The 17,826-nt window shown below is 36.7% G+C and overlaps 1 protein-coding gene across 9 annotated transcripts in view; it reads left to right on the forward strand.

The window, feature by feature from the left end:
* The window catches only part of Dmd (dystrophin), a 2,040,854-nt gene that overhangs the window by 1,646,797 nt on the left and 376,231 nt on the right, over window positions 1-17,826 (forward strand). For all 9 annotated transcript variants that reach the window (XM_070040660.1, XM_070040663.1, XM_070040664.1 and 6 more), the window contains one exon: window positions 13,774-13,946. In XM_070040660.1, the coding sequence (XP_069896761.1) occupies window positions 13,774-13,946 (173 nt within the window). The remainder of the gene's footprint in view (window positions 1-13,773; window positions 13,947-17,826) is intronic.

Here is a 17,826-nt window from a genome sequence, read left to right on the forward strand (position 1 = left end):
AATAATTGTGTTTCCTCTCCCATTACCATCTATCCTGTTCGATGAAAGAAAAAAACAGAATAGAATGAAGTAAGTCCCTAGGCACTAACAAAACATGATACTCCCCAGAAACAGTCATTTGCTCTACTCAGTAGTAGACAGAATTAACTCACCAAAGAACACCAGGGAATCAGACCCAATTATACCATCAGGACTTTAGTTAACATCATGGTACTAGAACTCTCTTTAACATTCAAAACTTATGAACACCTAGAAATGATTTTAAAGTTAATATCTTTAAGCTTTAGGCTAAAGAGTACTGACTAATGAATAGAGCTGTATGTAATGAGTGTTTGTGATTATTTTGAAAATTGCCCTGCTATTGAAAAATACAGAAATATCCTAGTTTTTTTTAATATCATGAACCCAGTTTAAACAGTTACCTTAGTGTAAGGTTGTTTTATGGTTGTATTCTGAGAGGTTCTTTCTGGAGGTGGGGGATAGAATAAAGTTGTTTTGCATTTACAACTTCATAATTAAAACAAGCCAGAGGAAATTAGCTACATGGCTGTTATGATTTCCAGTGTATTATCAAAAAATAATTATAGCACTTTACCATATGTTCTTGCCTTCTTCTTACATATTGCTTTTGGGATAAGATGAGACTTGACATCAACTAATTGCTTATTTCTAATATACAATTTTGAACTACAGTGATTCTCAAGAGGAAAAAAATGCTTAATGACAAAGAGATTACAGAAATAAGAGCTTTTCTAACTTTTAACTCTACACATGACATAAATATAACCAGATGTGCATTTGTCTATGAGAAGATAGTTGCTATTTTAAGAATAGAAATATATTCTGTTCATTTATAACCACTGTAATGCATCAAAGAGATTAGTTCTGAGTTAAATGAGGAGGAATTTTTTTAAAATCATACCTAACTGGAAAATAATTCAGTTGCTAGCCATTTGTCTTTGAGTCACAGCAAATTTCTTAAAGACCCTCACAAGTAACATAATATTTTAATTATGTTGCTGTGTTACATATAGTAAATTCAGAAGTAAGTTGCTTTATTATTTGATAGGTAGTGAAGAATCAAAGGATGTAAAAGGAACATAAATTCAGGTAGATCTGTACTCTAATCTTGCCTCTGCCACATAACAGCTGTGGGATTTGGATAAGTCACTTCATCTCTCTAAATCATGATTTACTCAATTGAAGGATAAGAAAATCTACTTCATGGAGTTGGCGTAAGGGATTTATAAGAGCTCTATTAAGTTTCCTACCTACTTCATTCCCTACCCTCCCTTCACCCTCATCATGGTACTACAATAATAAATGGTTCAATGTTGGAAAGACCTAGCTGGTCTTTCTCAGATAAGGATAGTTATCTTCACACAGGCTGATTCCTGAACATAAACTGTAACACAAAATCAAAAGTCCCTTCAGCACTGTAGACTTTTCATAAGTGTTTGGCTCTGTGATTTAAATGTACAATCTAATTTGCCTGTAAAGACATTTTGAGACTAACATTGATGATCTTCTGAAAAATGTCTCATGGAAAAAAGTGTTTACCCAGTTGTAAGCACTGATGTGGTGAATAAGAGTATAGGTCTTCTATATAGATTTTTAGAGACAGTGTTTGTAAAATGTTTTGAGTTGCATTTCTTTTATAGCCAGGGATATTGTGCAATTTTTCATTTGTCTACTTGCCATTTCCCCTTCTTCTGAGAAGTCTCTCTTTTAAGTCATTAGCCAATTTATTTGGGTTGTTTCATTGATGGTTTAATTTCTAAGGATTTAATTTCTTGATCTCTTAGTATAATCCGGATATGAGGCCCTTGTTGGACATTTAGCTGGTATAAATCGTCTCCCATACTGTGGGCCTTCTATTTAGCTTGTTAGCTATGTCCTTTGCTTTGCAGAAACTGCTGAGTTTGATGCAATCCTGTTTGTTGTGTTTCTGAATTCTGCCATACCCCAGTTAGAATATCCATTACCAAAAAAACAAACAACAATAAATACTGGTGAGGATACAGCCAAAAGGGAACTTTATTACACTATTGGTGGGAATGTAAGCTTTTTCAGCTACTCTGGAAAGCAATATTGATGTTCCTCAAAAAATTAAACATAGAGCTTTCCTATGACCCAGCAATTCTACTCTTAATCCAATAGAGCAAAAACAAAGATACACAAAAGCTACCAGCTCAACCTTATTCATTGCAGGACTATTTATTATAGCCAAGATATGGAATCAATCCAAATGCCCTTCAATTGACAAATGGATAAAGAAAGTATGGTATATATACACAATGGATTTTTTCCTTATCCATCAGAAAGAATGATATTGTATCCTTCACATGGAAATGAAAATACTTGGGAAAAATATATTAAGTGAAGTAAGCTATACCCAGAGAAACACAGCTTGCATGGTTCCCCTCATGTGTGGTAACTAGAGCTTGCCTATAAATCTATAAGTAAACACAGAGAGTGGTATGAAAGTGGTTACAAATGAATTAACTGAAGTATAATAAGCTCTACAGAGAGCTCAAATAGTGAAATTCTTTAGGCAGACTAAGTTAAAGCCAAACAAAATAAGTACAAGGAAATGAGTACTTTCAAGAAGCGGGTGGGATGAAGGGGAGAGGAGTAGAAGAATGAAGGGATAAGGGGGGAGAGAATTCATTTTATATACCACAAAATTCAGAAAAATAAGACAAAATATGGGTTGAAGGGAGATGAAAATTCTGAAGAAGGTGACACAGTCAAGATGTATTGTATTCATAAACTGCTTTGTTAACTGCAAAACTTCAATAAGAAATGTGAAAGGAGGTGTGGGTTTTGAGGGGGGGTGAGAATGTTGAAGAGGGTCACTCTGATCGAAATGCACCCCATTCATAAACTGCTATGTTGAATGGCAGCTCCTTTGTACAGATACATAAAATTATTTTTAATAAAAGGGGAAAGCAGAAAAATGGGCTGAAGCAAATGAATTCAATGTTATGTTACTTCCTTGTTGGGTCCATAGCAACATAAAAACATTTGAAGCAATACTGCTCTAGCCACCCTTTCTCATGAGATTGTGTCCTGTAGAATTCAAGTCTATATATTTCAGAAATGTCTCATAAGGTATGTTTGAGTTGGGAGACACCTGTGCCTCTATGCAGCTTTAGACTCAATGTCTTTGTCATTGTGTCAGTGGTCTTATCCTAATTTACTTGGCACAGGTGTGTGTGTGTGTGTGTGTGTGTGTGTGTGTGTGTGTGTGTGTGTGTGTGTGTGTGCGCGCGCGCGCGCACGCGCGCGTGTGTGTGTGTGTGTGTGTGTGTGTAACACAGTATATGTTAACAATTACCTGATTCCTGTGGAAACAACGCTGAAAATAACATTTCTATCCTTAAAAAACGCTTTTGAATAGTTGTCACTGGTGTAAATTCCACTTTCCACAAGTAGAGCAAGAGAAGAATGAAACTGAGTCACATATACTGTTATTTCTATAATGTATAAGCAATCGATGATGGTCACATTCTTCCTCCTTCCTCCCTGTAGGAAGTTTCTGGAGGCATTGCAACATTGGTTACTGAATGGTTGGAACTGTCTGTCAACTACACCCCTGTCTCCATTTTTTCTCTGCTGCCAATTATCCTGAAAATGACTTTCCCAATAATCACTCCCGAGTAATGTTTTCATTGTCTTGCCTTTATATTACAAGCTACAGTTGTGGAATCTAATAACTATAAGATCAATTAGTATCTCCAAGCTTCTTTCAGAGCCCTCTGTGACTACTCGGTACCCTCTGGGTCTCATCTACTGACCCTCTTTGGCAGTTGCTCTTAATTCTTGCCTATAGCTGTGGCTCCCATATCTGTGCACCCAGTAGTCATTTTCCTTAAATTGGCCTCATATCTTCTCTCCTAGAAGGCTGGGAGCCATGTAGGAGGATATGAGACTAGAGGGATACAGCTTTAATGGTTGTTCAGGGGGATTAGATACTTACATGTTCTGCTTCTATCATCTCATCTAATATTTGCCTAACATTTATAAGAAAAGCATTATTAGTCCTGTTTATAGATTATAAAATCTTGCTTTGAAATATTTTATAATATTCCCAAACTGCCAAAGCTCCTAAGAGAGCTAAGTTAAAACCTAAATATATCTCACAAAGCTCGACTTCTCTCTGTAATCTCACCAGTCCAGGCCAGCAGTATCTCTTGCCTGGAGTAAAGGTCCTAGATTTTAAGTGGCCTTACTCTTTCCTCTTTTGTCTTCTTTTATCTTGTTACCTTTGAATATTTTCTTATTTAATTGAGCATTTATTTATTTGCTGTTTTCCTACAGATTTTTTTATTATGCTATAAACTTAAAGAGGGTAGAAGTCTTGTGTTTTTTTCACTACTGTAGACTTGGTGCCTATGACATTAAATATTATTGAGAGAGCAAGAGAAAGGGAGGGAGGGAGAGAAAGCAAGAGGGAGGGAAAGAGGGAGGGAAAGAGGGAGGGAGGAAAGGAAAACGAAGATAGCAAATGGGGAAGAAAAGGAGTAAGGGAGGGATGGAAAGAGGAAAAAAGAAGGGAAGGGAGGAAGGAAAGAAGGAAGGGAGGAAGGAAGGAAGGAAGGAAGGAAGGAAGGAAGGAAGGAAGGAAGGAAGGAAGGAAGGAAGGAAGGAAGGAAAGAAGGAAGGAAGGAAGGAAGGAAGAAAAGAAGGAAGGAAGGGAGAGAGGAAGGGAGAGAGGGAGGGAGGAAATTAATGAATTAACATAAGGTCTAAGACTGTATCTTCCCTATATTATGTATGTCTCCTTAGTTCTAGGAATAAAATAAGCACTTAATATTTGTGTGGTAAAACTATATCCAGAATGTTTACACTGTGACAGAATTAACAAAAACTAGGAAAAATATAGAAGAAAAGAGATACCTCTCCTCAGACTTCCAATGTGGTATAACTTAAATGAACTCTGCAACTTAAAAAAGTAATTTTAAGAATAGAGTAAACTCCAGGTCAGGCAAGGAGAGATAGCATCACATGTTACCAGAGTTGGAGATTGCTTAAAGCATTCTGACAAATGGGATTTTGCTCCCTTTCCTCCAGGGGTAATCTACCCTAGGCCAAGCATTTTTAAAGATTAGACGTTGAAATAAAGTGTTGCATCTGGGCATATGTGGAGGCAGGAGAGCATATATCCCTTCTCTCCAGTGCTCTAGTGCTTAAGTGTGAGAATTTTCAAAAGAGATATGAAAGGGAAGACAACAAACCATGTAGGATAATAGTCTCTGAGGACTTTAATAACAGCCATTTTTTCAAGCAAAGCTGTGGACTCCTAAATCCAGTACTGCCCGTTTAAGATGCATTGCGATGCAGTAGACCTGAAAACACTCCTTATCTACCTAGAGCAACCAGGCTCCATGCCAAACAGCAGTCTTCAAATTAACTCTTGTTTCTCTTGGGATGACAACTCTGCTGCTTTTTAAACTATTGCAATAGCACATCTAAAAGAGAACAAAGTCACGAGCTGTTATGAATTTGTACCCAGCTGAATTCCCTGATGGAAGGAATTGCAAGTGGTTAGATTCAAGTCCTTAAAAGGCCAAGACGTTGGGTCCCATTCCTTTGTATGGGTACTCCTCAAAAAATATCTATTAGGAAAGATATTTTCTGTTAATTTTAATTTCCAATTTATGATGGCCTGAAACTTTTATAACATGCAGTAACAATGAATCACTAAAAACAAGTACAAATACCAGACATGAAATGCAAGCCTGAGCTCTCTATTTTTAGTTGTACCAATTTTAAAAGATTTACTGTCAATTTCTGCTCTTTGAATACTGGTGTGTGTGTGTGTGTGTGTGTGTGTGTGTGTGTGTGTGTGTGTGTGTGTGTGTGTGTGTGTGTGTGTGTGTGTCTGTCTGTCTGTCTGTCTGTCTGTCTGTCTGCATGCCTGCCTGCCTGTCTATTTTTGAAAACCTCAACTGTTTAGAGCCCATATTTCATGAGTAATTTTGGATAACCAAGCTAAGAGGATTTTACTTTTATGAAAAGTTTTTGTTCAGTTTCTCTAATAGAGGAACACTTCTAAAAAGAGAAAAAAACTTGTGTTGAACAAGTTATTTGAAAAGTTTCACATACATTATTGCATTTACAATAGAATTTATTACCCATGAATGTTCATTCTCTCTCAAGTCACTATATAGTCTCAATTTAGCCCAGAAGGAAATCTTCTGCCCTGGTTTGGATCTTCTTTTTCTGATCTTTTAAATTCTTGGAAATCCAATCATTCTTTCCCCCTAGTAAGCTTATTTGAATTAGATGAAGAGTCTCAATAAAGATAAACTAGGAGTGGGCTCTAAGGTAGAGGGGTGGATGAATGAAGAGAAGAAGGCACAGGAGAATGCAATCAAGGTCAGATAAGGTGATGTTAGGGAAATGAACCCTAAGATATGTATTCAAATGTTTTTTTTCTTTCATGCAATTGTTTCTAACACATTTATAAGATTATTTCTTTGTTGCTTTGTATGTCCCTCCCCCACAGTATAACCCCTGCTTTCACTGTATTTGATGTCAGTATAATTTGTGGAGGGGAAGGGGAAAAAACAAATCGTTTAAATAGGGATACAGGGGGACCCATTGCAACAGTGAGATGTGCAAGTCGTTATGTCAAAAATGAACTTTACAACTTTCGTGCGGGGGCAGGAGCAGGGAGGATTGGGTGGGGGGTGAGAGGCAGATGGGAAGGGATGGGAAGGGGAAACAAAGGAGGAGGCTACAATGCTTGATAAGAAATGGACTCATTATCTTGCCCATGTAATTGTAACCCCTCTGTACAGTATTTTCACAATAAATAAATAAATAAAAATAAAAAAATAAAATGGTAACAAATTCTAAAAAAAAAGAATTCAATGTATATCTTACAAAATTAAGTAAAGTAAGGAAAGGGTGGGTTGAGAGTGATATGTGAGAATGTTGAAAGGAGTAATGTTGATGAATATGCATTGTATTCATAAATTCTTTGTTGAATTGAAATTCTTTTGTTCAACTACTTAAAATAATAATGATAAAAATATGGTAAGGTGCATATCAGGTACTTAAACTTAAGAAAGATTAGCATTCTTATAATTATTTGTATGTGAACAGCTTTTCAGACAATATTTTAAATGGTGTGGCTATATTGAATTTTCTTGAATCACGTAAATAGCATGTGTGTATATATTTACTCACAGTTTCAAAAATGATAATACTTGAATACCTCTTTTAAGATTTTTTCTTTTTCTATATATTTTATTGTAAAGGTACTGTACAGAGGGGTTACAGTTACATGAGTACGGTAATCAGTACATTTCCTATCCAGCATTGTTATCCCCTCCTTTTTTTCCCCTACCATCCCTCCCCTCATCACCTCCCCAACTCCTCCCTCCCTGCCAAGTTGTAAAGTTCGTTTTCAACATAGTGTCTTGTACATGCCATTGTATATCTCATTATACATCTCATTTTTAACATATTTGGTCACTTATTTTTATTCTTTCTATGTCTTTTTGTTAGGTTTCTCACTTATCAGCAGCATTCAAAATAAGGAAGTTTTTGGTTATTTGTGGAATTATTTATTTTAAATGAAAATGATACTTATGTACACTTATGAGATACATTGGGATGCTTTGATATATTTTTGTAATGTGAAATGGTTAGATCAGTGTAATTACCAAACTGATAACCTTACATACCATTTTTGTGAAAACATTGTTAATCTACTCTTTTGTCAAATCTGAAATATATATGTATTATTATTTATTATAGCCACAATTCCGTGCAATCAATCACTAAAGCTGATTGCCCATGTCTAACTGAAACTGTATACCTTTTGCTCAACATTAGCAACCACCATTGTACTTTCTACTTCCTCAAGTTCAACTTTTTTAGATTCCATGTATAAGTGAAATCATACACTATTCATCTTTCTGTGTCTGGCCTGTTTCACTCAGTATAATGTCTTCCAGTTTCTTTCATATCATCACAAATAATAGGATTGGTCAGATTTTATGACTGAATAGTTTTCCATTATGTGTGACTGCCATATTTTCTTTATCTATGCATCTAATGATGGAAACATAGGTTGTTCCCATATCTTCACTTTTTTTTAAGTGCTACAAGATAGGAATGTAGATGTCTCTTCAATATATTAATTCCACTTCCTTGGATATGAATCCTGGAGTGGGAATGCCAAATCCTAAGGTAATTGTATATTCCACTGTCTGAGAAACCCCTATACTGCTTTCCATAATGGCCATATTAATTTACTGAGGGTTTTTTTGTTGTTGTTTGGATTTTGTTGTTGTTGTTTTTGACGGTCATGGGGCTTGAACTGAGGGCCTGGGCACTATCCCTGAGCTTTTTGGTTCAAGGCCACAACTCTAACACTTTGAGCCAAGTCTCTACTTCTGGTTTTTAGGTAGTTAATTGGAGATAAGGTTCTCATGGACTTTGCTGTCTGGGCTAGCTTTAAACCTCAGTCCTCAGATCTCAGCCTCCTGAATAGATAGGCTTGAGCCACCAGCACCCAGTTACTGAATTCTTTTTTTATATAGTTACAATTTTCCAGATAACATAAGAAATTATGTGACTACTGTTATCTTTGATATTTTGGAATAATATCCCATCCATTGGCCTAGAAAGTAAAAAGAAGGTTGGAGGACTAATTGTTACTATTTCCCTTCTAGTAAAACTTTTGTCATGTTCTATATTCATTCCCGTTTTCTTGTGACTGACAAACACCATGAATCATTCTATTTGTTGAATGTTACGAGCACATGAAATATTCAATCATCTTTATTTGTATTTTATTTACAAACCTTTACTTTCAATCACTCCCTCAAAGGCTTAGTTTAAATCACCACATTCTGTCTTCTTTGTACTCACATTCATTGTCCACTTCAATCAGGTTATACAATTTATTCCTACTACGCATGCCACTCTAATGCTATTTCTATGTTTTTCCTCTTCTCACAGAATGTAGTCTTCACCTTTTTCAGGTCTCTATTCCCTCAAATCCCAAGCTTTGTTCCATAATATCACGAAGTTTATTTCAATCACTTAATTTCTACATGGGTTCTCTTATAATAGTAAGCTTTATATTAACCTATTATTTATTAAAGACTTGTTGTCTTCTAGATACTGTTCAAAGTACTTTACAAAAATTATTTCATGTAATATTCAAAACAGCCCAGCAGGTAGGTATTATTATTTAATATTTAGTGGAGCTAAAAACATTATAGAGTTTTCAAGTGAAGCAGCTAATAAGACAAAGAGAAGAGGGACATGCAAACTTATGTCTATTTAACTGCATTTTGTCACAAGATTTCCCTGGATGCTGAGTAACAGAAATTGCAACCAGAGCAGGTTAGACTACTCCTGGGGAAGAAGAAAGTGTGCAATTTGTAAAAGTTTTCCATGAAACAAGACATCTCCAAACACCTAAAACTGCTACCCTGTGAATATATTGCTTGTCTCACATCTGAACTTTGATACTGTCCAAATTTGCTCCATAATTATACTGAAATTTAAGTCTTGGGAGGGTACATATTATTATTCCATTTTCTCAATTATTTTATATTCTCTTTTTTGTGCTAGATATTTCTTCTGCCTTGTGTTTCAGATCTGTCCATATTAATAAGACCATAGAATTATTCTTTTGTTTGAGCACTGAAAACAATGTTCGTCGTCATCATTGTCTAAGAGGAGTTCTATACTTGCTAAAATTTTAAAGTGGGAGTATAAGTAGGAAACTTATCATTGACAATGTAAAACTCAGAAGTACAACAGCCTACAGAGTCCAAACTCTGGAGTGGCTATCTAGGCTCAAAATCTGACACTGTTTATTAACTGTGTTACTTTAGGCTTGTTTTTTCCAGTCTTCCCCCAGTGCTTTGGACTATACTCAGAAGCTTGTACTTAGTAGGCAAGCACTACCACTAGGCTATATTCCTAGCCTATATTTTTCTTATCTTCTCTCTAATTTTATTCCCTTACATGGCAAATAACAATAATAATGTTGCTTTTTCTAGAGGGTTATAAGATACACACACACACACACACACACACACACACACCACACACACACACACACACACACACATGCACACACACACACACCACACACACACACACACACACACACACATGCACACACATACACACACATCTTCGATCAATGCCTGGGGTACATAAGTCTTATATAAGTTGTTATTTCTGTTGCTGTTGTCTATATAACAAATATCTTCTTCTTAGCATTCATTAGTCATCATTCTTCCTAAAGATGTTAATACAAAAAGGGAAAGTTAGGGCTGGGAAGGTGGCTCAGTGGTAGAGCGCTTGCTTTGCATGCCTGAGGCCCTGGGTTCGATTCCTCAGCACCATATAAGCAAAAAAAAAAAAAGAAAAAAGCCGGAAGTGGCATTGTGGCTCAAGTTGTAGAGCTCTAACCTTGAGCTGAAGAGCTGAGGGATAGTGCCCAGGCCCAGAGTTCAGGTCCCATGACCGGACCCAAAAAAAAAAAAAAGAAAAAGAAAAGAAAAGTTAGATAGTATATAATGAATGGAACAGGTTTAAATGATCTTTTCATTTATCTTTAAGTAGTTGTGCAAAGGAGTTGCTATTTAACAAAGAAGTTTATGAATACAGTATCTGTTTTAGGTAAGTCTGAAGTGAAATAAAACTATTTAAAATTTTCTGTAAAAATTAACCCTCATTCAGATGGGTTATCCTCTGAGGATTCTACTTGATTCTCTATGTCAACTTCCTGATCTTCTATAGTCCCTAAGTCTAGTATTTAGTTTTAGGACATATGCCATTATGGTAATTTTATGTAAATATAGGCATGTTCCTTCCTTCTTTCTTAACTAGCACTGATGCTGCCAATTGATAGTGAAAAACTGTTCATCCTTTGTCCTCAACAACCATGAGAACATTGACTCATACCAAATAATGACTTGATAAATCACCACAAGTATAGTTCCATCACATTCCTTTGGGATGATGGGCCAGTTAAGAATCTTTACAGTTGGAGAACTCAAAATAGGCTTCCTACTGTAAAACAGGAGCCTTTGAAGCTCATGTTTCTCACTAATACTCACCTCTCCTTTAGTGCAGACTGCCTGGTCCTGTTATTATCTACTGTGACTCATTGTTTACAAGGCTCTTATAGAAAAAGGATCACAGATGAGAGAATTTCTGCTCCAGCAGCAGGGAGATTTGAGAGTAAAAGATATTTACAGTAAAACAGGTTTTTTTCATAGGGAGGGGAGGGGATGGTAGTGGAGGAGAGGGGAGATGAAGAGAGAAGAGCCTTGATGGTTCATATATATAATCCTAGGTACTCAGGAAGCTAAGGCTTAGATAGAAGGGTCATGGGACCCTTTCTGAAAATAAATCAGACAAAAAACAGGGCTGAGGCATGGTTCAAGTAGTAGAGCATCAGTCTAGTAAGAGGATCTGAGTTTAAACCCCAATACTGCCAAAACAGAAAGAAAGGAAGGAAGAAAAAGAAAGTAAAGGAAGGGAAAGAGAAAGGATAGGTGAACCTAAAGTTAATGTTATATTTGATCAAACTTCATTCTTCAAGAAGCTGATTGCTAGTTTCTACCACTTAATGCCAATTTCAAAATATGGGTATCTTCCAGAACACTCCTGTGTCTAATAGGATCTTCCTCTATCTGTCTCAGTATTTCCCTCCCTTAGATTTTGGTATAGTCTCATCTATATTCCCCTACTAGTCTCCCAGGCAAAAAGATGTAATGCAACTTTCTTCATAGTCTATCAGGGCTATTTAGTCTATTTTAAAAAAGTGACAGGGGCTGGGAAGATGGCTCAGTGGTAGAGTGCTTGCCTTGCATGCCTGAGGCCCTGGGTTCCATTCCTCAGCACCACATAAGCAAAAAGAAAAAAGCCGGAAGTGGCACTGTGGCTCAAGTGGTAGAGTGCTAGCCTTGAGCTGAAGAGCTGAGGGACAGCGCCCAGGCCCAGAGTTCAGGCCCCACGACCGGACCCCCCCTCAAAAAAAAAGTGACAGCCAGGCACTGGTGGCTCACTCCTCTAATCCTAGTTAATCAGGAGGCTGAGATCTGTGGATTGCAGTTCAAAGCCAGCCCTGGCAAGCCTGTGAGAATCTGATCTCCAATTAACTACCAGAAAACCAGAAAGTAGCACTGTGGTTCAAGTGGCAGAGTGCTTGCCTTGAGTTGAATAGGTCAGGGACAGTGCCTAAGCCCAGAGTTCAAGCTCAAGCCCACAACCGACAAAAAAAAAATAGTGGCAGAAGAGATTCTTTGTCCATCCATCTTATTTACTTCTGCAATCCTCAAACTTCTACATCTGAAGAGTTTGCAAATATGAACCAGTTCTTCAGAATGTCTCACATTTATTTTTGCCACCTTCGCCCTTACTTTAACTGAGTAATTTAATTCCATTTTTAAAAAGGTGAGAGGGGGAAATAAAAAGAAAACTTTTCTAGTTACACAGATCACTCCAATTGTTTGGCACTCCAGAATGAATTTTTAAACTTGTTGAACAGAAGCATACAAATCTCCAAGAGCAAGTCAGATAAAGTACAATGCCTCCATTCATTGTGTAGGCAGAAAGGAATGCTGGTACCCGGCAGCTTCTATGGAATGTTCCTTTGGCTTTGACTGTTCTTCTGGGAACAAGGAGGGAAACACATATATAAAATGAATTTATAATGTCTCTGGCTTGTAATGGCAAAATGATAAGAAAAGTTGGCTGTTTAATATAAACTGTCAGTTGCATATTCCAGGCCTCCTCTCTTTGAGGTCCCTCCCACAGCCACACGTCTGTCTACTGTGGAGCAGAAGTACAAAGTGTCCGTTTATTATTATTGACTGGCGAGGCCTCTGCTCAAAAACTCATTCTGTCAACAGAATGTAAGCAAAGTTGGCATTTTAAAGCGGGCCTCTTTTAGTTTCTGCGTTTTCTCAGGTTTGCTATGCAACAAGATCAGTGCTGTAGTCCCCGGTTCAAGCTGAGAATGTTACACAGGAAGACATACCATGTAAAGGTCAGATTCTTCTATTATAATCACTTTCTTGATCTGTGTCTATACCAATTAAATTGAATGCGTACTTCTTATCATCACTTTTAGAAAGTGCTATGGTCTTTCCAACTGTCTGTACTAAAAATACGATGGTATTTTAAATGAGAACTCTTACTAACAAAGGAAGGATGCAGTGATATATGTATGGTGCTGTAGCATCAAGGCAAACTTAATGTATGCTGTCAAGAAGATTTGCCCCTCTGACAGACTCCATTAATGTACTGATGCTATGGACCAAGTACAACCTTGAGTGTTCATTTCTCCATGCTTTCATGAACAGAGTCAACACTACAGATTACTATAGCTATGGAAAGTATGACTTGCCTTTTAATGTAAGAAAATGATTGGCACTATGATGTTGTTAACCAGGAATATAATTGATTTCGTCACATTTTCATAAAAGAATATATTCGATCTATGGACTAGAAGATGGAGAAAATTGGAAAAGTTGCAAATATATTACTTTCCCATTTTTCATGCAACTAGTAAGGTGTTCTTTTTAATCTATATAACACAAAGAGTTACTACATTAGAAAAGTGATTTGGGATGTGTGTTTGTGTTGGCCAGCATGATCAGACTGTTCTTTGAAGTCATCATTTATTTATTTATGTGTTTGTAGTTCTGAAAATTCACATTCACAGCAGGTTTCTTTCCCTTGATAATTCTGTATATTCTTCTTCCTCTTGTTCTGTAGGATCTCCAAGGAGAAATTGAAGCTCACACAGATATCTATCACAACCTGGATGAAAATGGCCAAAAAATCCTGAGATCCTTAGAAGGTTCTGATGAAGCAGTCCTGTTACAAAGACGTTTGGATAACATGAACTTCAAGTGGAGTGAGCTTCGGAAAAAGTCTCTCAACATTAGGTAAGAAAAGTTTGGAGAAAAAGAAAACAAGAAATGAATTAAAATGACAAAATTTTCCTTGTTTTCCTGGCATATGTAGCTAATATTCACATGTTTATGTAAATTACCCAATTTTAGAATGATTCATTTTATTTTGAATAAATGAATCATTCATTTGCTTGCAATGGAGATGATACTCGAGGGCTCAGGTTAGATTAAAATGGTGATGTTTTGGAACCACAGGAGAGATGCATATTAAGACATTAGAGTGAATGTAAATGAAGAAAGCAGCTATCCTAATTTTCAGTGTTCTCTCTTGGCTTATCAGAGGATTCTACAACAAAAAATGATAAAATTAATGGATGTTTATTGTGGAATTCTTTCGTTGGCATTATTATAAATTCATACCAGAGGATATTCTTTAAAAAGTGGAACACATTTTAATTAACAGTTTAGACAAACCGTCTCCACACTTCCTGTATCTAGAGAGAATAGAGCAACTATTTTGTCTTTTGATTCCTCTTAGATTAAAAAAAAAACTTCCTTGATAGAATAAGCTTTTAGCAGGGCTTAGGTCACCTGCTTTCTCTACCTTGTCCCATTCTACGACCAAGTTTGTTTTAAGAAATAAGTGGGTATATCTCAGCATCTTTGTTAAGAATGGCAGGGCATACTTTTGTGATTCTGGTTTTGCTGGGATAGTTTGGTAAAGAAACAAAAGAGCAGAGCTTGTCTATGAAGTGCCCACTGCTACCTAGAGGATCTAAGAAGTGTTAGGAGTGGAAGCCAAGCTTCTTGCTTTGTAACCCATTGTTTTCCTGACCCGTTTTTAAAAATATTGTGTCTTCATCCCTGTGTGTAAAAGAGTGGCTGTGTAGAGAGATAAGAAAGGACAAGCTAATGAGCTTAGTAATAGTTATGATGGAATTTACTAAAGAGTGAGGATGGCCATTACCTCAAGTTAGTAAGATTATAGAATGAGTTTTCTCTCTTCTTAATAGATCTCCTAAACTGCCCACAGTTTCCTCCTATAAGAAGGCACCTCCCTGGCATTTTGTTAATTAAAAGTACTGTTATGTAAAATCTGTACCAATCTGTATCAATAATACTGTTGACAGAAACAAACGCAAGTGGTATGTACATACCATACAATGACACATGTCCTGAGCAAACAGAAAAGTAGATTCCTTGATAATACTGTCTCAGGTTTTTTTTTTAAAAGAAAATGAGGCACAGAGGGTTAAACAATTTTCCCAAGGTCATCTAATTAGCCAAGATCTAAACACAGGAAATGTCATTCCAAGCCTCTGAGCCTTTATTTATTAACTTGGTCCATAGAGTATAAATAAAAGAACTTTCACAAAGAGATGCATAATCATTGAAAGGATAAAATAGAGATTTTTTAAGTTGGAAAGGATTTATTTTTATTTATAAAGTTCCCCTCCTCCCCTACGTTTTCACTCCTAATTCCCAGACATTCATTCTTATTTTCCTGTTCTGAGCATGAATTCATTTATCAATGTACTGGTGATGAGCAGGGAACAAATATTGGGCAAGAGCATTTTTAGAGATAGGGAGGTTCCATTAATTTCTTATAGCTTAAACTCTTGAGAGGTCAAGGTATGTAATGACAAAGGCCACTTTCATAACATCATTCATTAAAAAGAAATGAAACGTGAGATATAATAGATATTGAAAGGTAAAAGAAAAGAAAGTTATTCTTTGTTTTTGCAGGAAAGAAAAAAGGTGATGTAACTATTCAGAACATCACTCAGTGCTTTTTCTCCCCTTCATGTGAACTTGATGAAATAAAAGGAGAAATGAAAGTGGCAAACAGCATGTCAGCCAAAATACTGGCTCTTCATTCTCAGCAATTTCCCATATGCCAGCTACTGCAGTTTAATTCTTGCTGTCATTAATCAAGTTGAAAAGTTAGCTTATCTAAGGTGCTGCAAATTCTAGAATTTAAATACTCAGATCAATGGCATTGTCTTTTAAATAGGCCTTTAATAATATAGGATGAATTATAAGGACTCACTTATAAGTAAGTCAGTCTTCAAATCAGATCAGTTTAGTTTATTTCCTGACACTTGATTGAAATGACAGTATCACTTAATCCATAGTGAAAGGCAGCATTCAGTTGAGAGAAGCAAAATAGGGGTAGTAATTTGGGATGACTGTGAAATAGGATACAACAGCGGGCAGAGTGAGATACAGAACCCTTAGTGGCACTAGCAAGCCTGCACTCCTCATGATTCTCTTTGGGGGTTATTCGATTTTTAAAAGTGACAAATAAAAAACAGTTCCAAAGATACCCCAGAAATGCCATGTTTGTCCAAATTACAATGTGTGTGTGTGTGTGTGTGTGTGTGTGTGTGTGTGTGTGTGTGTGTGTGTGTGTGTATGCTGCTACTGGGGCCCAAACTCAGGGCCTGGGCACTGTCACTTATCTTTTTAAACTAAGACTGGCTTGAACGAAGACTCTCACAAACTTTCCTGCCCAGGCTGGATGCAATCCTGAGGTCTCAGCCTTCTGGAATAGCTAGGATTATAGAAGTGAGCCATGTGAGCCTGGCAAAATTATAGCATACTTTATTTTTTTTAATTACAGTTAATTCAGCTGAGCACTGGTGGCTCATATCTGTAATACTAGCTTTTCAGGAGGCTGAGCTCTGAAGATTGCAGTTTGAAGCCTATCCAGGCAGAATAGTCCATGAAAATCTTCAATTGATCACTAAAAGGCAAGAAGTAGGGTTTTGGTTCAAGGATTAGAGCACTAGTCTTGAGCAAAATAGCTCAACAAATGCACCCAGGCCCTAAGTTCAAGCCCCAGAATCAGCCCCTCAATTAGGTCATTATTGTATGAGGAACTCTGAAACCATTTGTATATCTCAAAAAAGGAAAAGCACCACAACCAAAAAAACTCTCAATAATTTTATGAGTACCCTATATAGTACTGTTTTTATAATGTTCCTTCATTTGCTAATTCACCAAATAATTAATGAATGCCTACTGTGCACCAGGTAGTCCTCTAGGCATGAAGATGCAATCAAGAACCAAGTATATATAGCGCACACAAAAGCAAGCACTTCTCTCATGAAGTTAGATTTAGCTAAAAGAATCTAGGGGACCCATTATCTGCCAGTATGTCTAATAATTCCTTGCTCATCCTCTCCCTTCATTTTTCCTTTGCTCCCAGTTCCTTTCTTACCAAGTAGCAACTCTAGCAATTCTAGTTCTCACCCATTCTCTGAACCAAGTAGATTTTAATTTCTAACCTTATTCTTGCTTTCCAGAAATTTCCCATCTCATATAAGCATGCATATGTTAGTTCTCACACTTATAACATAAGCTCTTCTATCATCTCCTAATTTTTATGTAAAAAAATATCCATATGAATATTTTTCTCCTCTGGCTGTTCTGTCAAAATCTCTTTTCAGTATTATTCGAATGTATACTTGCAGTGCTGGGGGTATAGCTCAGAGATAGTCCTTGCCTAACGTGCATAAGGCCCTGGGTTCAATCCTCTAGATGTTCAATCCAAGAAAGAGAAAGAGAAAGAGAGAGAGAGAGAGAGAGAGAGAGAGAGAGAGAGAGAGAGAGAGAGAGACAGAGACAGAGACAGAGACAGAGACAGAGACAGAGACAGAGACAGAGACAGAGACAGAGAGACAGAGACAGAGACAGAGACAGAGAGAGACAGAGACAGAGACAGAGAGAGACAGAGAGAGACAGAGAATTATAGATACAGATATTCACTTGGTAATAAGTTTCTTTAAATATTCATGAGTTGTTTAATATGGCTATATTTACTGCCTCCAGCTAAATTCTAAACTCAAAATGTAGAAAAGAAAAAGTCCCAGGCCAGTGGTTAGTCTCTCTTCTGGCCCTCTTCTACCTA

This window comes from Dipodomys merriami, unplaced genomic scaffold (genome assembly GCF_024711535.1).
Source record: "Dipodomys merriami isolate MVZ:Mamm:240054 unplaced genomic scaffold, mDipMer1.0.p SCAF_3, whole genome shotgun sequence".
NCBI lineage: Eukaryota > Metazoa > Chordata > Mammalia > Rodentia > Heteromyidae > Dipodomys > Dipodomys merriami.